Consider the following 26,370-nt stretch of genomic DNA (forward strand, 5'->3'; position numbering starts at 1 on the left):
TAGTACACCTTCAACAGCCAGAGAGGGCGCTATCCTATAAGTTGGAGCGTGTAGCGCATGAGAGAAGGAGAAGGCGTGCCAGCAGATACAGTCTTTGACCTCGGCCTGGATCTGCGTTACTGAAGCTTGGCCTGTATGAGAAAGCTGAACTCCAAGCGCTACAAAGGAATGCTTAAAGACATTTAAACCAGTTCTCATTTTTTGTTTTGTACTTTATATTTATTTGCAATAAATATCGACAACATTCAACAACAACACTCTTGGATTTTCTTGGATTCGGGCTGTGAGTCTGACCCGGTACTCGCATTCTCCAGGTGGTTGGAAACAATAACAGGGGGTTACAGGAAAAACCCAACAATGTTTTTTGCCACTACACTAACTAACCCACTGATGTCACATGGACTACTTTGATGATGTCTTTATTTTCTTTCTGGACAAGGACAGTATACCGTTCATACATTTTCAATGGAGGGACAGAAAGCTCTCGGACTAAATCTAAAATATCTTAAACTGTGTTCTGAAGATGAACGGAGGTCTTACGGGCTTGGAGCGACATGAGGGTGAGTCATTAATGACATAATTTTCATTTTTGGGTGAACTAACCCTTTAAACTTTTCTCCTGCTTCTTCTTCTTCTTCTGCTTCTTCTTCTTCTTCTTCTTCTTCTTCTTCTTCTTCATCATCATCATATTTTTATTATTATTATTATTTATTGTTGTTGTTTAAGGTTTAAATTAATCAATACAAATAAAATAAAATAGGCCTATACTAAATAAATGTAAGCCTATGTATACTGAATCAAATAAGTATAATAATGATAGGATAATAATACATTTATTCTGGCTTCACAGAACCATTATAACATAAGAGGTCTTCCAGGAACCACTTAAATGTTAAAAGATCTTACAATAACCATTTTATAGCATTCTAGTTCCTCTAATTTCCCCCAAAGCACTTCAATATCTCATGGTTAATGAAAGATGACTCCAGAACCTCTGAACTGAATACAAAGTAATTAAAGGATCCCATAAGTTCTAGCAAGAACCGCAAAGATTGTCAATGCCCCACCAGTAACCCTACTAAAGGAGAAAGAGCTTTGAGGCACTTAAATTACATTTTGAAGTTCCTTGAGTATCCGACAGGATATTTGAGGCACCTTAAGTTTTTACAGTGTACTTGAATGCTCGAAACACCGACATCATTTCTAGCCGATTTCAAGAAAGAAGATGGTCCTGTCATAGACCTTTTGCAAAGTGACCACTCATGATCGCCCCCCCAACCTGTGAGGGAAGCATCCGTCGTTAGCGTTATGCAATCACAAGAAGCCCCCAGCACTGGGCCTTGGGCGAGGAACCAAGGTTTGTTACACATGACTAAGGCATGTAGGCATCGCTGTAGTCTATGTAGGTAAGCGTCATGTCCTGGTCTTTTTTTATGTTTCATGCTTCATGCCACACCATGTTTTTGTTTTGTTAATGTTATTAATAAACTGCACTTGGGTTCTACAAGCCTGCCTTCACTGGATATCCTTACAGAATAATAGACCCAGCCACATGGCAAACATGAGGGCATAAATACACACAAGACTAATGATTAGACAAGGGACACCTGTGAACATTGAAACAATGAACCAATGACAACATGACACATCAGACAAGGGAACTCATCGCAGGATCACATGACTTACAAGGCATCACATGAGAGAAAGGAAACAGGACATGAAGAAACCAAAACGTGACAGAGACAAGACCAAAATCGTGACACCAGCCAGAGACTGTTCACGTCACGTCTGCCCAGCCAGAGACTGTTCACGTCACTTATGCCCAGCCAGAGACTGTTCACGTCACGTCTGCTCGGCCGGAGACTGTTCATGCCACGTCTGCCCAGCCAGAGACTGTTCACTCCACATCTGCCCAGCCAGAGACTGTTCACGCCACGTCTGCCGAGCCAGTGTCCCCGGACAAGATGGCCGCCGCCGAGCCAGTGTCCCCGAACAAGATGGCCCGCCGCCGAAGCCAATGTCCCCGGACAAGATGGCCGCCGCTGAGCCGGTGTCTGTTCCTGAGCCGGTGTCTGTTCCTGAACCGGTGTCTGTTCCGTCTGTGCCTGAGCCGGGGTTTGTTCCGCCCTGGTCGCCTGTCTCACCACCACAACCAAATGATTACAGAACTACTCTACCACATCATCCTACATCATCCATGTACCATACTACACCTGATAATCCACAAAGAGTCATTTATAGCAACAATTATAGCAAACATTAGATCTTGATGAGTAGAGTGATGTTCCACAACGCAGAAAGAGGAGGCAGGTTTGAGCCATTTAGTCCCCCAGCAGTCAGAACAAATTCAGGACATGTATATTTTACACTTGAGTGTTTTTTGTGAATGAAGAGATCCATGTAGATTTTTACCAACCACTGTGCCTGAACCACAGAATCAATAGGAGAAAGAATGAAAGATAATCTCTTGGTATCTCAATGAATTAATATAAATAATATAAGAATGATGTTTTATTTTGTCTCTGATAGATCACCATCTTCTCTTTAATTTTAATATTTAAGTTTCTCCTTACAGCAAATGCGAATGTCGCTTAGACAAAGTAAACATGCTCACGCTTGCATCGCAGAAGCTCTCAGGAGCCAAATTGTGCACCTAGTATTGCCTGATTATATATCCTGATTGTTAAGACACTCTCATAATGAGTTCAAAATGATGCCTGCTTTAAGATAAATTCTGTTATGCAGTATTTTTGTTTGCGGATCGTTGGAATAATGCTGGTGTACACCATTCCTAAGTTCATCATCTCAGCATTTGCCTGTAAAGCCACCAAAACATCAATGTGGCACTAAACCAGGTAAATGATTTACAACATGCTTCATTGTAAATTACATCATTTGTTCTACTGTTAAATTGTTGAATTGGTTGACAGTGGACTTTAATTTAATTGTTTATCAAAATACATAATATAAAACAGTCTTTATGGTGTGTGGATCTTGTTAGTCTCTTGTGTACTATATCTTGTCTGCAACTTCCCAGGGATACTGAGTCAGAGTGAGTAGATTTTACAATTCACACGTTGCAAGGAATAAATATCTCTTATTTTTTTCTTCTAAGCAAACTTTTTTTAAACTTTTTTTTTAATTATTATTATTTTTCAATCTGTTAATCTTTCTGTAATGTTTTTTTTGACACAAGGACACTTGTGTGTCTCTGGTATGTCTTTTTTTGTTTTAACCTAAAATAAAAACAAAATAAAATAAAAACTACAAAATTCTGGGTGAGCAAGGAGGGGGTAAAAAGGGGGTGGCAAATATAAATGGTAAAATGATTATCAGTGGGTGGCAAAAAAACTGAAAGCTACACTTCATTTGCAATCTTTAAAACATAATTCTATCCATTGCACTTATTTTCTCAGGTACTGTAAAATGTCTGAAAGATTAATCTAGATTACAGATTAAATACAATATAAATACTTGTATAAATACTTGACTGTCTATAATTTTACTTGTATAAAATATCATCTTTCAGGAAATATCCTGAGTGCAGCCATTTGGTTAAGTGAGAGAATCTAGAGTATCCCTAGTCCAGCAGTCATTGGCCCATAATTGCAACCGTGAGAGGCTCACATGATCTTAAATATCGACTGGACTGAAGAGTCTCCTTCTCCTTCATGCATTTATCCTTTATTATCATTCTCTCTGCCCACTTACTCTCTCAAAGAGAATGAAGTAAGAGGAATATCCTGTGCTCCTTGTGAAATAAGTATTCTGTACAAAAGTGATTCCCTTCTCTCTGCTGTAAGTGGAATGGGAAAGAGGGAGAGACCCACAGCCTATACCATGAGACAGATTTTATTTTATAATTGTTTCATTTCTCAAAAAAACAATCTAGATACAGCCTAAGATCATGTTTTTAAAGAGTAAAATGGTGGAAGCTGCAAGTATCCAAATACTTGATAAATCGTGATAAAACACTTTCTGATATATTGGCTTAAATGCCTTGAGCACATAAATTAGCCACTTGTCTGTTGGACCAGATTGATAGACAGTAAGAAAGAAAAAGGTCAACCCTTAAGTGTCACGACACACACAGGACAGAAGATCCAATTTGCAGCAGTTTATTAATATAAGGGTAATCCAAATCGTTGTCTTCCAGGCAGGGGTCAAAATCCAAATAATCCAACTAAACATGAAAACAAAACACAAACCAACAAGAAAACCGACAAAGGAAGTGGTGACATCAAACAACGAATCCGTACACATACTAACACAGACAGGGAATATATACACAGATCTAACAAGACTAACAATGGACAGCCGGGAACAATGATGACGGGGAACAGCTGAGTGCAATGAACGGATGAGTGACAGTGACAGACAGAATGCTGGGAAATGAAGTCAATAGTGAAGGACACAGTGATAACGAGGACCTCTAGTGACAAACAAGGGAACACAACCAGACACTGTGACATAACCCCCCCTCTACGGAGCGGCTACCAGACGCTCCACGACAACACTAAAACACAACACAAGAGTTCAGGAGGGAGGTGGAATGGTGGAGGATCAGGGGGAGGGATGGTGGGCCAGGTCCATGAAGGAGAACAAAAACGGGAAATAATGACTTAGCCGGCGACCAGGGCGAAGCAGACAGTCCATCGGGCGGCCAGGGCGAAGCAGACGGCCCATCGGGCGGCCAGGGCGAAGCAGACGACCCCTCGGGCGGCCAGGGCGAAGCAGACGACCCCTCGGGCGGCCAGGGCGAAGCAGACGACCCCTCGGGCGGCCAGGGCGAAGCAGACGACCCCTCGGGCGGCCAGGGCGAAGCAGACGACCCCTCGGTCGGCCAGGGCGAAGCAGACGACCCCTCGGTCGGCCAGGGCGAAGCAGACGACCCATCGGGCGGCCAGGGCGAAGCAGACGACCCATCGGGCGGCCAGGGCGAAGCAGACGACCCCTCGGGCGGCCAGGGCGAAGCAGACGACCCCTCGGGCGGCCAGGGCGGTGAAGACCCCTCGGGCGGCCAGGGCGGTGAAGACCCCTTGGGTGGCCAGTCGTGAACAGTCTCTCGCTGGGCAGACGGAACGTGAACAGTCTCTCGCTGGGCAGACGGAACGTGAACAGTCTCTGACTGGGCAGACGGAACGTGAACAGTCTCTGACTGGGCAGACGCAACGTGAACAGTCTCTGACTGGGCAGACGGGACGTGAACAGTCTCTGACTGGGCAGACGGGACGTGAACAGTCTCTGACTGGGCAGACGGGACGTGAATAGTCTCTGACTGGGCAGACGGGACGTGAATAGTCTCTGACTGGGCAGACGGGACGTGAACAGTCTCTAACTGGGCAGACGGCCCTCGGGGGGCCAGGGCGGTGAAGACCCCTCAGGCGGCCAGGGCGGTGAAGACCCCTCGGGCGGCCATGGCAGAGGCTCTGGAACAGACACCGGCACTGGCTCCTGCTCAGGAATAGCAGACACCGGCTCAGGAACAGCAGACACTGGCTCTGGCTCAGGAACAGGCATTAGCTCAGGAACAGACACCGGCTCAGGAACAGCAGACACCGGCTCAGGAACAGCAGACACCGGCTCAGGAACAGCAGACACCGGCTCAGGAACAGCAGACACCGGCTCAGGTACAGCAGACACCGGCTCAGGTACAGCAGACACCGGCTCAGGTATAGCAGACACCGGCTCAGGTACAGCAGACACCGGCTCAGGTACAGCAGACACCGGCTCAGGTACAGCAGACACCGGCTCAGGTGGAACAGTCACAAGAACAGAAACAAACACAGAAACAAACACTGACTCCGGCTCTGGAACGGGCACCGGCTCTGCCTCCGGCTCTGGAACGGGCACCGGCTCTGCCTCCGGCTCTGCCTCCGGCTCTGGAACGGGCACCGGCTCTGCCTCCGGCTCTGGAACGGGCACCGGCTCTGCCTCCGGCTCTGGAACGGGCACCGGCTCTGCCTCCGGCTCTGCCTCCGGCTCTGGAACGGGCACCGGCTCTGCCTCCGGCTCTGGAACGGGCACCGGCTCTGCCTCCGGCTCTGGAACGGGCACCGGCTCTGCCTCCGGCTCTGCCTCCGGCTCTGGAACGGGCACCGGCTCTGCCTCCGGCTCTGGAACAGCAGACACTGGCTCCGGCTCTGGGACAGGAGACACGGGCATGTCCAGGATCCGAGCCAGACGCTCCATATAGTCCATAAGTGCCTTGGCGGCCACACGAATGGGCATTTCCTGATCTGTCTCAGACTGGGCAGACGGGACGTGCACAGTTTCTGACTGGGCAAACGGAGCGTGAACAGTCTCTCGCTGGGCAGACGTGACGTGAACAGTCTCTCGCTGGGCAGACGTGACGTGAACACTCTCTCGCTGGGCAGACGTGACGTGAACACTCTCTGACTGGGCAGACGTGACGTGAACACTCTCTGACTGGGCAGACGTGACGTGAACAGTCTCTGACTGGGCTGACGGGACGTGAACAGTCTCAGGCTGGGCAGACGTGACGTGAACAGTCTCTGGCTGGGCAGACGTGACGTGAACAGTCTCTCGCTGGGCAGACGTGACGTGAAAAGTCTCTCGCTGGGCAGACGTGACGTGAACAGTCTCTCGCTGGGCAGACGTGACGTGAACAGTCTCTCGCTGGGCAGACGCGACGTGAACAGTCTCTGACTGGGCAGACGCAACGTGAACAGTCTCTGACTGGGCAGACGCGACGTGAACAGTCTCTGACTGGGCAGACGGGACGTGAACAGTCTCTGACTGGGCAGACGGGACGTGAACAGTCTCTGACTGGGCAGACGGAACGTGAACAGTCTCTGACTGGGCAGACGGAACGTGAACAGTCTCTGACTGGGCAGACGGGACGTGAACAGTCTCTGACTGGGCAGACGGGACGTGAACAGTCTCTGACTGGGCAGACTGGACGTGAACAGTCTCTGACTGGGCAGACGGGACGTGAACAGTCTCTGGCTGGGCAGACGGGACGTGAACAGTCTCTGACTGGGCAGACGGGACGTGAACAGTCTCTGACTGGGCAGACGCAACGTGAACAGTCTCTGACTGGGCAGACGGGACGTGAACAGTCTCTGACTGGGCAGACGGGACGTGAACAGTCTCTGACTGGGCAGACGGGACGTGAACAGTCTCTGACTGGGCAGACTGGACGTGAACAGTCTCTGACTGGGCAGACGGGACGTGAACAGTCTCTGACTGGGCAGACGGGACGTGAACAGTCTCTGACTGGGCAGACTGGACGTGAACAGTCTCTGACTGGGCAGACTGGACGTGAACAGTCTCTGACTGGGCAGACGGGACGTGAACAGTCTCTGACTGGGCAGACGGGACGTGAACAGTGGGCAGACGGGACGTGAACAGTCTCTGACTGGGCAGACAGGCTGTGTCCCCTCCTTCTCCGGACCACCGCACCCCGGATCACCGGAACCGGGACCACCGGAACAGGGATCATCTCCCGACTACATCCTCCACTATGACCTCCACGGGACCCGCGAAACTTGACCAACCGGGTCCCCTTAAAAAACTCCCTTCTCTCCCTCTCGGTGTCTGGGCAGGAGATATTAAAAAACATACCGCTGGATCTGAGTTGACGGATTAGTTCTGTCACGACACACACGGGACAGAAGATCCAATTTGCAGCAGTTTATTAATATAAGGGTAATCCAAATCGTAGTCTTCCAGGCAGGGGTCAAAATCCAAATAATCCAACTAAACATGAAAACAAAACACAAACCAACAAGAAAACCGACCAAGGAAGTGGTGACATCTAACAACGAATACCTACACATACTAACACAGACAGGGAATATATACACAGATCTAACAAGACTAACAATGAACAGCTGGGAACAATGATGACGGGGAACAGCTGAGTGCAATGAACTGATGAGTGACAGTGACAGACAGAATGCTGGGAAATGAAGTCAATAGTGAAGGACACAGTGATAACGAGGACCTCTAGTGACAAACAAGGGAACACAACCAGACACTGTGACATTAAGTCAAACATGAATGCGAGAAGAGTTAATGACCAGAATATCACATTGTTGAAAAAAGATGAATACTGATAGAAAAAACCCCTGCTGTCAGCGAGGAGTAAAATTATCCGCATAATTATTTGTTTCGAACAGCTTTGCTTTGCACAGTTTTTATTAATATTAAATAAACTAATCCTCAGATTAGTAACGTTTTGGTCTGTGTTAAATATTTTACACATACATCTTTAAAAAAAAATTTTATTTTAAACTAATTTAGCAAAAATTTATAAATAAATGAAGATTTACATTTTGGTCCAAAAACTAAATTGCCAGTTTAATCATTCATCTCTTTTTCTGCCATAACAGCAATAGCAATGCATTTATTTGAACAATACATTTAAAAACAATACATTTATTGTCTCTTTTCCATCTCCTTTACTAACATCTTTTCCCTTTCTCTTCCCCTTCCCTCTCTTCTTGGTGTCATGAGAAGCCATATAAGCAAAAAACACCTGCTCATCATTGCTTTCATAATGACATGAATCCCTCCTGTTCATCCTTCTGTCCAACCTTCCTCTTTTCATTATCATTGGCCCTGATACATTATAGTTTTGTGTGATACACGGCTCTGTGCGGTGCGTGTCTCCTTATGAAACAATAAAAAACTGTTTGTTTTTTATTAAGTGGCACATTTGTTTCACAGTTTTAGGTCATAGAAGTCTTGAGTGTTCCAGTCTGTATAAAATAAAACTAACCATAGTCTGGATTCAATATATATATATATTTATAGTACTTTTTCTATTTGAATTAGATGAGATACAGATTCAATAATAAGAAAAAAAGCATTCAGAGTTGAACTGACTCAGACACGTAGGAATGATCAGAAACACTTGCTTTACTAAGCCTCAGTTTTGTTTTCTAAGCAGTTGATCTAGTGGTTTATTAAAGAAGGTCTCATAAGGAAAACAGTATGATACTAGTTAAATGAGAAAAGCAGTGAAGTGAGTACACATTCATAGAATGTGACAATTATTTAATCTATTGCTAATGCAACACCTCTATTCTCTCGCTTTGCTTTTTCTTTCCAGCCTTTCCACCAGGAGGTTCAGCCCTTCAAGATGTCTAGACATAATCGTGTCATTTTTTTGTCTGCAGTCATCTATCACTCAAGCTGTCTTAGTTATTCATTAAAACATCTTGATACATGAAACTAAATACGCAGTTTGTGAATTCCTGCAACAAAAGAAAATTTACCACCTCAATTTATTCATATTTCTATATGTTTCTTTACTATTTTTCACCAGCCACCAGCCTTATGTAACATACTTCTGAGTTTCTTTGCTACATAACTGCTTGTAAACATCCAAATAACATCCAAACAATATTTAAATCAATATGCGCAAAAAAACATTGGACCTGAACTTAAAAAAACACACACAAATTGGCAGCACTAACAGAAACAGTTCCAAAGCACTTCATTCGTTGCTTGTTTATTGGCTAAAAATAACTATTTATTTTCAGTCTAAAAAATACACTATCCATCTGTCAAAAGTAGTCTACTCTGTATCATACTAAATCTTCTTTCAGCAAATCTATGAAAAATGTGATATTAGGATACAAAAGAGGAGCCATTGATCAAAACAAGGAGTAAACAACACACTAATATAACAGTTCAGTTGACAAAAAAAAAATACTCCTTTCTTTATTCTGTTTTTGTTTTGTGGAGATTCTCAACACTGTGAAGTCATAATTAGTGTGATTTCCCTCAGATTTGGTGTGAGACTAACTCCTGCATGGAGTGGTGACATTATAGGTGCCTTCCTCCAGAAACTCATCTTCGCTCAGGCTTATATGAAGGCAGGTGTCATTCATAGGTGAAGAGAATGGGATGGTTTGTTCAAATCCCAGCGGTGTGGTCCCACCATCCACAGCTGGATGATCCTCAGGTAAGCTGCTGCAAGTACTGGATGTGGAGATGAACGCAGAGCTCTGGTCATCAGAAGGGTCGTCTCTGGATTGGGGGGATACAAGGGATTTGTTATTGGAGCGCACGCCAGAATCCTCGCTGGCTGAACATGACACGCTGTTGCCGTTGGTGTGAGAATAGAAATCCCCCGGAGAAATGGAACATAGCGAGATGTCAGGAAACGAGGAGCTACCGCTCACTTTTGTAAATGCTTTCTCATTTACAGGTGTGGCTACAGCTGAAGATCTTGACTCTGTCTCTACACCCGGAGAGAGAGTCCTGTTTGACCGCTTGCGGTTCAGGGGCTGAGGAGGTGGGTCCAGTTTAGGGATGGTTTGTTTATATCTGCGGACACAAAAAGGAAGCACATTTTGTAGGTTAATTGGCTTGTCTGGGTAAAATTTTTGCATAAAATTACTGACACAGAATACCATAAAGTTTTATAGTAACTTTGTCCTAACCTAGCACAATGAAGCAGTCCAATTTGAAAACAAATATGTGCTTTTTAACATGAATTTTATATGACAGAATCTTTTTCATTCAATCTGCTTCCTGATTAAACGTGTTCCTAGTTGTGTTTCACAAGGAAAAAAGAAGTGGAAGAATTATAAAATAATTGAAAGTGATGTTATTGCTGATTAAAACTATTAAAAATAGCTTTTGTTAATTAAAGGAACACGCCACCGTTTTTTTGAAATTGGGGTTATTCACCGTCTCCCCTACATTTAGATAGGTGGGCAAACGCATTTTTGTCACTGTAGTGTCTTGCTTTGTTTGATGAACGAAAACACACATACACAGGAAGAGTTCTTCTCGAACTTGCAGTTTACTCTTTTGTTTTTACTTCTTTTTTTATCACGTGATCAATACGTACTTGCATCACAGTCTGACGTTAAACAGAAAACATGGACCAGGAGTTACATGTAAACACTACATTCCTCCCTTATTCAAAATGAAGATGTACCTACAGCATAAAATTTTAAGTATGCCATATTGTGTACAGTATAATCAAAACGAAAATAAAAAACCAAACTAAGATTAAGGTCCTTAAGCTACCATTGTTGGAACATGTCAAAACCTGACAACAGGAACAGTTAGCAAAATAAAATGAATACTTGTGGACCATTGTTTGAATCAAGTTGAAAACAACATCTTACATTTCCTCAATCAAATATCTTGGTGCCCTGCGATTTGGTCTCAGGTCGTATCGAGGGGAGGGGTATTTGAAAAGTCAGAGTGTCTTGGATCGGCGGTAGTGTGCCGTGTGCTTCGTGGTACATTGTCCTGAAACACATCAGAATTTGTAGCTTGTCCTCTGACGTCATCTTCGTCATCAGAGATTTCGTTCTGCTCAACTGAGGGATGAGATGGAAGTCTTTTGAAAAATGAGGAATTTCGTGTAATGCATCTTCATGAACGACTTGCCGTCACCATTGACCCTATGACCTTGATTACCTTGTAGGGTTTTATCTCATATCGAGTCGTCAACTTTCCTGTCGAGGGTTGTCGGCAGAGTACAACGTCACCTGTCTTGATATTGGATTCTTTTGCTCTGTTCTGAAGATCTGCATACCTTTTCATCCGTTGCTTAGCAGCGTGATCAATGTCGCTGAGGTCAGTTTTTGGTGTGACTTGTGGATTCGAAGGTAATGTGGTGTTAATCTTTCTTCTAAACAATAATTCTGCTGGAGGCTTTTGGGTGGTCCCATGTGGTGTTGCTCTGTAGCTTCTTAGGAAACTATACAGGTACTGCTTCCATGGTTTACCTACTGCATTACCTTCTGCACTGTCATGACTGTCTTTTTAAGTGTTCTCATGAATCGTTCTACTTCTCCGTTCGCTTTAGGCCAGTACGGGGTTATCTTTCTGTGTTTGAAACCAAGATATGAACTGAAATCTGCAAAACAGTGACCATTGAATGGTGGGCCATTGTCAGTTTTGACTGTCCTGGGTATGCGAAAAGTCGAGAATATCTTGTCCAGTTTGGGAATCACAGCAATTGCCGCTGTAGACTTAACTATCTCCACTTCTGGATACCTGGAATGATCATCAACTACTACCAGCAAATAGTCACCAGAAGGAAACGGACCAGCAAAATCCACAGAGACCTCCGACCATGGTTCTATTGGCAGATCAGACATGTTGAGGGGTGCTTCAAATGTGTCCAGGCTTTACCTTTCAACTCTTTTATCACTGTTTGTAGGACAGAGTCTTTCATCGTTTCATGTCGTACTTCATCTAACGTCATTGCTTTTGGGACTGTGTTGTTAATTATGAGGTTGACGTGTCTTTCTGCGTTTTCTGAACAGTTGTCCGTGTGTTGTCCATCCACAGGATGCCTTGACATGTAATCAGCAGGATTGTCTTTTCCGGGCTTGTATTGGACTGTGAACGTATATTGTTGCAGTCTCAGTCTCCAGCGTTCAAATCTGGCTGGTGAGGATGCTCGAGGGTTATCTAAAATGAGCTCTAGTGGTTTGTGATCCGTAATGACTGTGAAGTGTGAAGCATAGAGATATAAGTGGAAATGTTCACATGCCCATATTATTGCTATAGCTTCCCTCTCGGTTAGCGAGTAGCGTTGTTCTACAGCTGTGAGCGCTCTACTGGCATACGCAATTGCTTTGTTACCGGAACGGTCTTTGTCTGGTTGACTTAGTATGGCACCAAGACAAACCGGACTTGCATCAACAAGTAGTGTGGACTTCTTCTTTTGATCGAAGTACGCCATTGTAGCATTCTGGATAAGTTGAGATGTAAGCTTATCCAGTGCTGCTTGATGTTCCGGCCCCCAATTCCATGAGTGGTCTGTCCGGATGAGTTCACGCAATGGCTGTGTGGTTGTTGCGTAGTCTTGAATGAACCGAGAACAGTATGTTGTCCTTCCGAGCAGACGGCGTAATTCGGACACATTCTGTGGGGCTGGGAGGTTCTTGATTGCTGTTATCTTCATTGGATCTGCAGAAATTCCTTTGTCTGAAAACACATATCCAAAGAAGTCTAGTTTTGTCTTACTGTACTCACACTTATCTTTGTTGAGGGTGAGATTTTTCTCTCTAAGTCTCTTCAAGGCCGCTTTCAGACAGGCGTTGTGTTCGTCTCGCGATTTACCAAAAACTATGATGTCGTCACTCATGTTTTTGACGTTTGGGATGCCATGAAGGACCTGTTGAATCGTGTTTTGAAACACCTCAGCTGCTGAACTAATCCCTCATCTCAGGTTATGACTGTAACCCTAGTTCCCTGAGAAGAGAACGAGACGATGCGTCGATGACGCTTTGGGAACGCCTTTGCGTGACTGAGTCAGAAGCACTACTGTCAACTAGTCCAATGGAATGAATGAAGCGTAACGGGCGGGTGACGTCATGACCAGGAAGATATAAAAGCACATCCGGTGCAATGCTCGCATTAGCTTATAGAGCCGAAGCAAAGTCGATCGCAGGGATGCAGGAAGTATGGCAGGGAGGCGCATCGTCTCGTTCCCTTCTCAGGGAACTAGGGTTACCGTCGTAACCTGAGACGTTCCCTTTCGAGGGAACTCGCGATGTGTCGATGATGCATTGGGAACGATAATACCCAATACGCCATAATTACAAAATGCCAGATGATAATACTGTCGGCAAATTAAGTAAAAAGCACCTGGGATCCTGGGGCAGCTTCCAGGTCCAGGCTATAAAACCTCACAAATGTAAGCGGCGAGGACCAACCCGCCGCATCACAAACCTCCTGAAGTGAAACTCCTGATAAGAGGGCTTTAGAGGCCGCCATACTTCGGGTAGAGTGAGCTCTGACCACCAAAGGACATGGCTGGCCAGAGGACTCATATGCAAGAGAAATAGCCTCGACTATCCACTTACTGATTGTCTGTTTAGAAGCAGGAAGACCTTTCTTAGGTGAACCAAAACAGACAAACAACTGATCAGATCTCCTCCACGGGGCAGCCCTGTGGACATAACTGTCCAGTGCTCGCACTGAGATTCAGTTTTTCCTGGTCCGAAGATGTAAACGGAGGAGGACAGAATGCCTGCAGTACAATAGGCCTTGGAATATTGGTTGGCACCTTAGGGACGTAACCCTGCTTAGTGTATAAGAACGCCTTAACCATACCCGGTGCAAAATCCAAACAGGTGGGAGACACAGAAAGAGTCCGAAGGTCTCCGACTCTTTTTAGGGATGAAATGGCTAACAGAAAGATAGTCTTGAAAGTCAGAAATTTTTCTGAAACTAAATCTAGGGGCTCGAAGGGAGCCCCAGACAGGCCTTCCAAAACTATGGCCAGATCCCATGCCGGCACCCTAGTTCGAACTGCAGGCCTCAACCTCAAGGTGCCACGAAGGAAACGAATAATCAGGGGGTCTCGACCCAAAGATGTAATACCCACAGGGGCGTGGAAAGCCGCAATGGCCGCCACGTAAACCTTTAAGGTAGAATGACATAAACCTGACGTGAAACGAGACTGGGAAACTCAAGTACTGTGTTGACTGAACAGTTAACTGGATCTCGCTGCTGTTGGTGACACCAAGACGTGAAAACATTCCACTTAAGTATATATAATTTCCTCATGGCTGGAGCTCTGGAGCTAAGAATAGTCTCAATGACCTCAGTCGAGAGACCACTCTCTAAAAGTTGGGCCCCCTCAGAGGCCAAACCCATAGGTTCCAAATCTCCGGTCGGGGGTGAAATATTGTGCCCCCTGCCTGAGACAGAAGGTCTCTCCTGACAGGAATCTCGAAAGGAGGGCCGTCTAGGAGATGAATTAGGTCCGCAAACCAAAAACGACTCGGCCAGCGTGGAGCTACTAATAATAGACTTACTCCATCCTGGCGGACTCTCTCCAGAACTCCTGGGAGCAGAGCAACAGGGGGTAATGCGTACAGACGTAGCCTCGGCCACGTCTGTACCATAGCGTCCAACCCCAAGGGGGCTGGTTGCGTGAGGGAGAACCAAAGTGGACAGTGGGTCGTATGCTGAGACGCAAACAGATCCACTTCTGCTTGGCCGTAAAATTCCCAAATGAGCTCCATCGCCTCGGGGTGGAGTCTCCATTCCCCTGGCCTCAGCCCCTGCCTCGACAGGGTGTCTGCTCCTATATTCTGGTACCCTGGGATAAACACTGCCCTCAGGGAGAGTATCTTCCCTAGGGACCACAAGAGGATCTGGTGCTCCAGTTTGCAGAGTGGACGCGAACGCAGACCCCCCTGTCAATTTAAATAAGAGACCACCGAAGTGTTGTCTGTACAATTTATGTGCCAAGAGAGATGATGGTTCCCCCACAGACCCTGAGCTGAGCGGCCTTCCATTACTGCTCCCCAGCCGGTGAGAGAAGCCTCTGTCGAGATAGCAACTCGATGGCAAAGAGCTCCCAACACCGGACCCTAGGACAGGAACCAATGTTTCCTCGGGGAGAATCCTCTGGTCCTGAGTCACCACTGCAAAGGTCTCATGTACAGCAGGCCAAAGGGGATCACATTGGACGCCGCTGCCATGAGGCCTAACAGTCTCTCGAACTGTTTTGCAGTGCGTGACTGGCCTAGCTTCAACTCTTTTGTGGCTGTGATGATAGCAGCTACACGAACGGGCGATAGTGTGGCCCGCATCGTGACTGAATCCCATACCACACCAAGGAAAGTGGTTCTCTGTAGTGGAGAAAGCTCACTCTTCTTGGCATTGAGTCTCAACCCCAATTTCTTCATATGAGCGAGAATGACATTTCGATGCCGAACCGCTGACTGTTCTGATTCCGCCAGAATCAGCCAGTCGTCGATGTAGTTCAGAATGCGTATGCCCTGCAGCCTGAGCGGGGCCATAGCTGCATCTACGCACTTCGTGAACGTGCGGGGTGACAGAGCTAGACCGAATGGAAGCACCCGATATTGGTATTTATTGCCCCTGAAAGAAAAACTCAGGAACTTCCTGTGTTGAGGGAGGATGGAGATATGGAAGTAAGCGTCCTTCAGATCTATCGTGACAAACCAAAATCCAAAAGGTTGGATTCTGTAACCTTTCTCTATTATCTGCAGGACCCAAGGAGATATATTCGACAGATTCTTCCACTCTGTTAGAAAATCTACTAAGGGTACCAGTCTCTCGAGACTGGCCTCTGGTGTTAAAGGAACAGCCACTTCGGCGACCTGAAGCATATTGGCAGGAAACAACCGAACTGACTGCTTTTGAACCCCCCTCGGAGGGCTCACGTCCGACACAATGTCGAGTCGACACTGCGCCAAACTTTCGCTGGATACCACTGCGCCCCGAAGCACCAAGGGTGGCGGGTTGGCAGACCGGTCCCATGAGGACCCCGAAGTGGAGCGGGCACCGTATTCTGAGGTGTACACCGCTCCACCCCGGTTGGGGCTGTCCTCGATGGTCTGACGTACATAGCGTCAGGACCTTTTCTGAGCCGAAGCCTTCCTAGCCATAAGTACGGTCTTCAGATCCAGCTTAGACTTAGCCAACTTCGGCTGAGAATGTTGGCTCGGTCCCCAAGATTTAATTGGGGGAGCACGAGACGCAACACTTATTTTTTGTTGCACACGGTGCGAGGAGCTTGGCTGGGGGTGCTCACGTCCAGCATCCCCAAGGGGATGGACTCGGCGAGGAAGGAATTTTTTAAAAGCCTCAGATTGTTTTTTATTTTCTTGAAATCTTTCAACAACCGAATTCACCGAGTCACCAAAAAGACCAGAGGGAGAAATAGGGGCATCTAAAAGAAAAGCCCGATCTTTATCTTTCATATTTGTCAGATTTAACCAAAGATGTCTCTCAGTAGCTACGAGGGCTGCCATAGACCGCCCAATAGCACGGGTGGTCTCCTTCGTAGCTCTGAGAGAAAGATTTGTAGCCCGACGAAGTTCTCGAATTTCGTCGGGACTAACTCCCTCACTCCTATCTATATCCCCCAGCAGATCTGCCTGATAGGCTTGGAGCACTGCCATCGTGTGCAGACAGGCTCCAGCTTGACCTGCTGCCGTATAAGCCTTACCCAGTAAATTAGATGTGGTCTTTAGTGGTTTATTCGGCAACACAGGATCCTTCAGGGACGATGCTGACCCAGGAGACAGATAGCTCGCGAGCGTCTGTTCCGCTGGGGGCATCGACCCATAACCAAAATCTTTCAGCCCCTTTATATTTGAATACGTTTGAACATGGGGACTAAAAAGACGTGACGTATATGGTTTATTCCATGATCTACATAGCTCACTATGTAGATCAGGAAAGAATGGAAGGGCCCGTGATGGAGATGAAACATTAGAAGTGAGAAAACGCTTGTCTAATTTCCCTTTAGGACGAGAATCTCTCTTTTCTGCTGGCCAGTCAATACTCAACTTATCTACAGCACGAGTTATCACCTCAATAAGCTCCCCATGTGCTGGGGAGAGGGATGGCGAATCCTCTCCCCTTATTGAACTTTCTTTATTTGTGTTTGTGTCACTCTCACCGATGCTCAGTAACTCTAGCTCCTCAGAGCTAGAGCACTGAAGCAACGGGCTCTCATCCGACACCAGCAAGAGAGCAATGGATCCTTTGGGTAAAGGAGGAGATAAGGCAGAGCCCGTCCCCAACCCCGCCGAAAGATCCATTTGCGAACCCCAAGTGAGCCTTCTCCGAGCTGCCTCGGCAGCCGCGGGTCCAGAATCCCGAGGTTCGCGAGCCTGTCCATCATCCTCAATTGTGGACAGACGGGAGCGGAGCATGCGGAGCGGGAGACGCTGACAATGCTGACAGTCAGCCCCCTCGAAGGCTGACATAGCATGCTCCACTCCCAAACAAACTACACAAACCTCATGTGTATCTCCACCCGTGATATAACGCACAGGCTTTGAATAGTTGTTTCGCCATAATACGATATAATGAGAGACAGACAACAATAAATATAACAGACAGTTTTGACACAGAGCGCTTTCCTGAGGCACTAAAGCTAACGCGAGCATTGCAACGGATGTGCTTTTATATCTTCCTGGTCATGACGTCACCCGCCCGTGACGCTTCATTCATTCCATTGGACTAGTTGACAGTAGTGCTTCAGACTCAGTCACACAAAGGCGTTCCCAAAGCGTCATCGACGCATCGCGAGTTCCCTCGAAAGGGAACTGCATGAGTCGTGAATGTTGTTATATACCTGGAATCAGGATTTAGTTCAAGCTGATGATATCCAGCATTCAGATCTAGTTTTTTGAAGAGTACAGCTCCGTTTAATTCGTGTATCAGATCATCCACCGTCGGGGTGATATGACGTTCTCTTTGAATGGCGCAATTGGGCATTCTCATATCCACGCATATGCGCACGCTGTCAGGATTTTTGGGTTTTGGTGCAACAACTATAGGTGATACCCATGGTGTCGGGCCTCTGACTTTTTCAATGATACCTTGTTCAAGTTTTTCAAGTTCTTGCTCCACTTTCTTTCTGATATGGAATGGAATTCGTCGGTGTGGTTGCACTGTGGGCTTTACAGACTCATCTATGTGTAACTTTACTTGAAAATCTTTCAGCTTTCCGATTCCTGTAAAAAGGTCTTTGTATTCTTCGAGTAATTGAGTCACAGTGGGAGCTTCAGCTGGTTTGTCCGACACCGCACTGACTATTTGAAGAATTCCAAGTCCTGTTGCAGTGTTGTAGCTCAGCAGAGAACCTGAGTGACCATCAATCACATAGAACGTGGTTGCTGTGTCCGTGCTGTTAAAACAGACTTTGGCTTGAAATTTTGAAAATGATTCAACTTTCCACAGCCTTTACAGGTTTTTCCTTTTGCGGGAAAGTTTCTCTGACCTCCATCGTGTGGAAAATGTCCTCCACAATTGTTGCATGTCAAACTGTCATTAGTCTTTGTTTTAAAATGTCTCTGCTTGTCTCTGTTCAGAGTTTTCTTATTTATTACATGTGCTTTGAATGAGTTGGATGATTTTGCATGCATCTCTTCTATGCCAGCTGCTTGTTTATGTGCTGTTTCTTGAGCTCTTCCTGCATCTAATAACTGTTGAAGTGTCATTCTAGCGTCACAGAGTACCATCTTGCGGAGATGCGATGAACTGAAGCTTAGGATTATCTTTGATTTGATTTATTTTGTCCACATTTGTGAACTTGCATTTTGTTGCTATCTGCCTCAATTTAGTGTAATAAGCATCCAATGTTTCATCTTTACGCTGTCTTGTTTGTCTGAATAAATATGTTTCATATTCAGGATGAATATGCGTGGTCTCGCGAAGTCTGTAGCGAGAGACGAGTCAGCGAGCTGTGCGGTGAGTAAGTAGGTCATGTGCAGATGATGAACACCTGTGTCTGATTGCAGTGATTGGCGTGGAGACCGCATATAAGCTGCCAGAAAGGAGAGAGCGAGAGAGAGAGGACTGGGACTTGTGCGGCGTTCAAGAGGAAAGAGTTTTTGATTGAATTTGTGCTGTGCTGTAGAGAACCTACGGTGAATGCGCTGTGTGCGCGCCTTTTGTTTTGTTTGAGTCTGAGTGAATAAAGTCCGTACGAGTCCCAGTATCGCCGACCCTGTCTTCTCCTTCCTTCACCCACATACACTCGACTTGACTACACTGGTGCCGAAACCCGGGAAGGAGAAGACCGCCGCCGCCATGCAGAACCCGCCGGGAACGCCATTTGCGGATCTCATCCAAACGCTCGCGGGTCTTCACCGGGAACAACACCACGTCCTGCTGTCCGTAAAGGAGGAGCAGGATCAACGGTTCCAGCTGCTTCTCCAAGGCCAGCAAGAAGACCGCGAGCTGTTCCGGAGCTGGCTCGACCGGGAGATTGGGGCCGTCCCCAATCCAGCTACGGCCTCGGCCCCGCCCCTGCCTCTCAATAAAATGGGGGCCCAGGATGATCCGGAGGCGTTCCTGGACCTTTTTGAGAGGTCGGCCGAGGCCCGGGGATGGCCCCGAGTGGACTGGCCCCTGCGGCTCATTCCCCTACTGTCAGGCGAGTCGCAGGTAGCCGCCCCCCCCCCCCCCCCCCGCCACAGTCGTCATCTCGCGATCCGTGCGATTTAAACAGCAGTTTTTGTTTTGATTGTTGTGTTAAACTTACATCTCTCATCACTCGTCGCCAAAATGTAGTGTCTTGCTTTGTTTGACGAACGAAAACACACATACACAGGAAGAGTTCTTCTCGCTAACTCTAAACTTGCAGTTTACTCTTTTGTTTTTACTTCTTTTTTTATCCTGCATCACATACTTGCATCACAGTCTGACGTTAAACAGAAAACATGGACCAGGAGTTACACGTAAACACTACAGTCTCAGTGTATGCATTGTCTTAGTTTGGCAGTGCCGACGCTAGCTTAGCTTAGCATAATGAATGGTATCCTTTGTTGCCAGATAGCGTGTCTTGAGTAAAAGTGATAAAAAAAACTAACAAGAAAACAACCTAACTTCTTGTGGCCTGCGTATTCACAACGAGTACAAATAGCAATGCAGACTAAGACTAGGCGATTTCCTAGGCAGATATTGACTTGGGACTATATTGGGGAGGAAGCACAGGCGAAGCACTGCTACTTGGGCGCAGAGATATCACGCAACAAGTGAAATCCCCCAACTTCCGTCAACATACCGGCATGACCTGCACTGAGTATCTTCACTTTTGGATTGTGTTGCGTTTGAGAAGTTACAGCCACATTTACAGCAAACATGGTTATCGCCTGCATATCAAAAGGCTGTGAGAACAAGTAAAGGACATACACTAATGTAATGTTTCACAGAATTCCATCGAATGTGGAACTGAGAAATCAATGGCTAGCTGCTCTGGATATCTGAACTTCAACACCTCTCTGCAAAATTAAACAGTATCATGCTTGCGAAGAGCATATTGCACCGGAGGACTATGTTAAAAAAAATTAAATATGGGACCAGAAAGACGGTCCAGATACGGCCATCCCATCCATTTTCAAAGCACAGGCAGAAAAAAGTGAACATATAAGTTGTCTTTTATTACTCTTCCTTACAAATACGTATATCTGTGTCTTTATTCAGTTGTAAGATAGATGCTGAGATGCCGTGATATCTATGCATCCAAGTAGCAGTGATTCGCTTCACCCCAATATAGTCCCAAGTCAATATCTGCCAAGGAAATCGTCTAGTCTTAATCTGCATTGCTATTTGTACTCGTTGTGAATACGCAGGCCACAAGAAGTAATTTGTTATTTTTTTATTTTTTTGATCACTTTTACTCACGACATGCTATCTGGCAACAAAGGATACCATTCAATATGCTAAGCTAAGCTAGCGTCGTAGTATAGAGCTAGAAATGTGTCTTTATTACATGCGAGAAAATAAATGATCTGAGAGAAAAAAAAAAGTTTGAGAGAAAAAGTTATCACACTGATAGCAAAAAAGCATTTCATGAGAGAAAAATAATATTTGAGAGAAAAAGTTTTCATACCAATAGCAAAAAATAATATTTGAGACTAAAAAAAGTTTTTAAACTATTTTCTCATAAAACATAAAAAAAAAAAAATTAGATTTTTTAAAAATAATTTCTGAGAAGAAAAATCTTTCTCTCAAAACACTTTTCTTTGCTCTCGATGCAATTTTTTGCTCTCGTGTCAGGATTTTGCTTTAGCTGTGAAAATTGTGTCATGGGCGGGGCCACATTATTTTTTTTCCTATTGGAACGTTCCTATTGGCCAGTCAGGTGAGCATCGTCTTGTCTTGGGAGTCGAACTGAATCATTACACCATTGTTCGCGTTCGGTTCACCTAGATAGATGCCTCCTCTGCCTTAGAGTTTAGATTCTCTGCCCGAGCCCGAAGTCGGGCCGATATTTCCCTTCACTATCCTCGGGCCGGGCCTTTGATCTAGAGACGTGCACTCCCAACGCAAAAGAGTGCGGCGCGGGACTAGATTTGATGGCCGAGTGCGAGCGCGGGCACGGGCTGTAATCAAGGAGGTAATCCATCAGCCGGAAGTTGAAGCCTCGCGGGAGCCGCCATTGTAGCAGAACTTCACCTGCTGTTAGCATTCCATTGACTCCCATTCATTTTGGCGTCACTTTGACAGCGAATAACTTTACATCTGAGACGTCCAAAGACTTCATTTGTCCATTATTTATTTCTAAATAAACACGACAATGTATAAAAGGCTCCATTACTTTGTATCTTACGTTATAGCCCCGTAGAAGCCGTTTTTGTTAAAAACAGGCTAACGATTGCCTCATAACCACGCGACTTTATGTCGCACAATAGAGACATTACCGTATAGACATGAGGAGACGCTCGCAGGCAATCTTTTACTGTCTATGAGGCAATCGGGGGGACATAGAGGCATAAAGTCAAGGGAGAAGCCCATAGATAGAGAGTCCATAAAAACAACGGGACAAAATATTTCAACATTTTTGAGGAATTAGTTTATTCAGATTTGTTTTGCCACAGCTACTAGAAGATGTACAACTGTCAGACTGTCGTCACACTCAGTTTGAGCCTGCGCAGTCGCTCAGCCATCAGACAGGAAGTGCAATAATCGGGCTTCAGTCTTCTCCGTTGAAATCAATGGGGTCGCTGTGTCCATTTCTTTTACTGTCTATGGCTGTAATGCACTCACTCTGTGTGTGTGGGTTCCGGGAGAATAAAACTATTCGTGGTACTCCCGCAAACTAGAAATATCTATGAATAAAACATAAAAACGAATACATTTTTATTCATCTGTTGCAGAAAAGCAACAAGAACAACTAAAACAAAATACAAATGATTTACAGGCCAGAGTTTTGTTTTATAACATGTTTGTATCGTTGAGCGATGTAGCCAATCACAGACATATGTGTTGATTTTCTTGAACGCAATGGCCAATCAGAGGCATTTAAGATAGACTCCCCTCACTGCAAAAAAACTGACTTTTTGTTCAGAGCTGAATTCTGTATACTGGCAAATCCTCTAATTATAACAAACAATTAGATATCTTTCATATATTATGAAAGATTCATTGTGCAGTCAGCGTCATTGATAACAGAGATGTGTGAGATCGCGATGAACTGATGTCAGCTTTAAGAATTTTTAAGGGAGCGCACTTTGCGCGCATTCAGTCATGCCAACCCATGCACGCAGTAGCCTGCTTGATTTTATGTTATAACAGTGGTTTGTATGTTAATGCTTTAATAACACATAATTTATCAAGAGAATTTATGCTGATGTGTATGATGGCGACACGTAGGCTAACTTGAAAGTATTTGGAGGTGCAGAACAGAGGATGAGGAGGAGGGGAAAGTAACATAGAAAGTAGTTGAGAACGTCAGTTATAACGACCCACGTATTAAAATGGTCAGGTTTAAATCGGGCTCATAATTATAGTTAATGTGTCGGGCCGGGCTCGGACACAACGTGCACGGGCTCGGGTAGGGTCGGGCTTGATTTTTTGGGCCCGATCTAAGCTCTAAGTTGAGCACGTACACTCCAATGTTTGAGTAAGATGATGACACACACAACTGGATGTTAGCTGGCTGAGGAAGTTCAGCATCACTGAAGATTAAACATTAAAAATAACACTCATATTCATGAATGAATGTGTATTATATTATTAGCTTGCTAATCGCCAGTAAAGCTAATTATTAATTAGCCATCATGCTAAGTAAACTTGCATGAGTGCTATTTTTTAATGTTTAATCTTCAGTGATGCTGAACTTGCTCAGCCAGCTACCCATCGAGTTGTGTGCAAGCGGCAACCTCCCTGTCTCTCTCTTGAAACCAAAATGGAAGTGAATTAAACTGCAATTCATTGCCTGGCCGCTTGAGGCTGGCAGCAAAAGTGAGTCAAATCTGTATCTCCCCCATGTTAAAATGCCCAATTTTACTGCAGAAACAAATATGTTTACAGCCTGGTGTCTTAAGTTGTTTTGGTCTATACAGCTAATTTTGCCCTTCGTGACAACTGTGAGGGTGGTGAATTTTTTTTAGAACTCATCCGTTTAAATTATATTAAGCCTTAAAATGCTACATAATCAACGGTGTGGCCACTTGAGTGACAGGTGGATAGCCGCTGCTGTCTAGCCGTTTGTCTGCTCTGTTATCCATCATGTCACCTCAGCTGATTCCAGCTGCTGAACTTGCCATCTCTGCCGTGTTTGTACTTTTTTCGGGATTATTTCATACAATTTAATACACGCCTTATACCTTCGCCCACGCCGTTGGATTCCGTCGTTGTCGAGTATCAAAAGACCAGCGCTGTTTTTCAGTTGTTTTCCTCTGTGAACATGCACTCATGGATGTCTGACAATTTTGTTGCTTTTTGGAGTTCAGATTTAAAAATGTCTAAGATATAGAGGCCACACTCGTTCTGCGGTACCGTTCATCTTACAGAACAGATAGACTATAATATGCTTATTTAACTTTTTAGTGTTCAGTAAAAAGTACCATCAGATTAAATCCTGCAGGTGTCAGTGCTTTCTCTCCATCCCTTAAATGAGAGCGGATTTCGTGTGCATTTACTTGAACTTTAGGTAATATCTATCAGAATTTAAAATGGACTGAATAAAGCTCTCTACGAACTTGACGTAAGGTGCCGCGCTGACATGTATGCGCATGAATCACTGTCACACACACACTAAGTTTTTACGAGATTCACACAATAAATAACGTTTTGGCGCTTTTAAATGTGACAGATCGCTGTAGCGCGTACAATATTTGTATAAAATAGTGTAAGTTACTGCATGAGAACAATAATGCATCACAATACACATAGTCTCACGGTTAGTTATGTCTTTTAACTATTTTAGTATTTCAAAGGGCAAAAACATGAACTTTAACTATTGGCTTTAGGCCTAACGTTACTTCTTCAAGTCAGCTGTGACTTTAGCGTGAGGCCAGTAGCACATTAGCTCCTTTTAGCCTGCTGAGCAAACTCGATCACGTCGAGTTAGGCAGGCGTAGTTTCAGCATCCAGGCACTTCAACTCCACCCACGTCCCGCCTTTTTGCCCATTTTCGTTTATCCGGGAGTGACGCGGCTCCAAGATGACGACGTCCGACTCTGCCCACTTTAGGCTTCAAAAACGCTGTTCAGAAACCTACGGGTGACGCCACGGACACTACGTCCATATTTTTTTACAGTCTATGGTTGTGTGTGTGTCATCATCTTACCCAAACATTCGAGTGTCCGTTCTCAACTAAGGCAGAGACGGGGTCTCAACTAGGGGAGACGGTGAATAACCCCTATTTCAAAAAACGGTGGCGTGTTCTTTTAAAATAGAGCTTAAATAAAATGAAATATAAATATTATAAATATAGATTAAAAAAATATTTTAAAAAAATGTAAACAAAAATTAGAAATGTTACTTTGGTAAATTAAGATAAGTACTAAAAATTACTAAAACGAAAAATGAAATAAATATAAAGCTATATAGAAATATTTAAAAATGACAAAAGCACATAATAAAATTACTAAAACTTAAAATTAAAACGAAAATTAAAAGCTAATTCAAAATATTAATAAATCCTTTAATAATGCAAAAGTAATCTAAGGATGTAATGTAAACTATAAATAACTTAAAAAATATATATATTTTAAGCTGTTCTTAAAGGTAATTTCTATAGCTTGATAAATGTCATGACCAGAAAGTAGAGGACAATATAAAATAAATATGATAGATTATGCTTGTCAATTGTGGGTAAACCGTTTAAGATTCTTAAATACATGACACTTTTTCTTACTTGATGCAGTAGTATCATGCATATGTTAATAAATTCTGATAAGATGCCACATTGTTTCGGATCAGCTGAGTAAATGTTTTCGTGATTTACAATAACAAGTGACTTTGCTGAACAAATAAGTGAACAAATATTTTAAGTGAAAGATAGTGAATCCCCATAGCTACTATTAGACATGACACCCACAGCAAAACAAAAAAATATTGCTTTTATTTGATCATTGATTTTTAAATGCACAGTTATAGGGAAATCACAGTGGGAAGATGGGCTTGGCTTGTGTAGTGTACAATGCTGAATCATCAATAAGAGCTCATAAACAATTCTTTAAGACACAGTCTACATTCTGCATATGTGTGTGCGTGTGCGTGCGTGTGTGTGTGTGTGTGTGTGTGTGCACTTATCTTTGTCCCACAGTTCCCCTGCTGGGTAAATTAAGTAGAGAAAGAGAGGGAGAGAGAGAAAATGGGAGACAGTGCTGCAGGTTCTTGTATTGATGGCTCTACTAAAAATAACTGCAATGCAGTCACTCAGCATAGGACAGAGAAAGCACAACATAAGACTATCTGTCTCTTTCGCTCACTCATACTTATTAAACACATGAAAAACCATCCAAATCAAATGATATGCAAAAACATAAATAAATAAATAAATTTAGATTTAAACATTTTAAATGCAAAAGACGCCACAGTGCTCGTGGGTGGTTGTCAGGGTTTTGCTATGCAGTTTCTTATGTGTATGGAGTGGTTTTTGATGTGTTGCTATGCAGTTACTAGGTGGCT

The 26,370-nt window shown here is 44.6% G+C and overlaps 1 protein-coding gene across 3 annotated transcripts in view; it reads right to left on the bottom strand.

The window, feature by feature from the left end:
• Positions 1 to 3,836: 3,836 nt before the first annotated feature.
• Positions 3,837 to 26,370, bottom strand: part of LOC143738998 (carboxyl-terminal PDZ ligand of neuronal nitric oxide synthase protein) — an 84,657-nt gene continuing 62,123 nt past the window's right edge. For all 3 annotated transcript variants that reach the window (XR_013204120.1, XM_077231058.1, XM_077231057.1), the window contains one exon: positions 3,837 to 10,302. Coding sequence is in view for 2 of the 3 variants with exons in the window: in XM_077231058.1 (XP_077087173.1) it covers positions 9,774 to 10,302 (529 nt within the window). In the remaining variant the exon portion in view is untranslated. The remainder of the gene's footprint in view (positions 10,303 to 26,370) is intronic.

The sequence above is a fragment of the Siphateles boraxobius genome, unplaced genomic scaffold, assembly GCF_051911475.1.
Source record: "Siphateles boraxobius isolate OS27281-9 unplaced genomic scaffold, OSU_SipBor_1 16, whole genome shotgun sequence".
In the NCBI taxonomy this organism is placed as follows: Eukaryota; Metazoa; Chordata; class Actinopteri; order Cypriniformes; family Leuciscidae; genus Siphateles; species Siphateles boraxobius.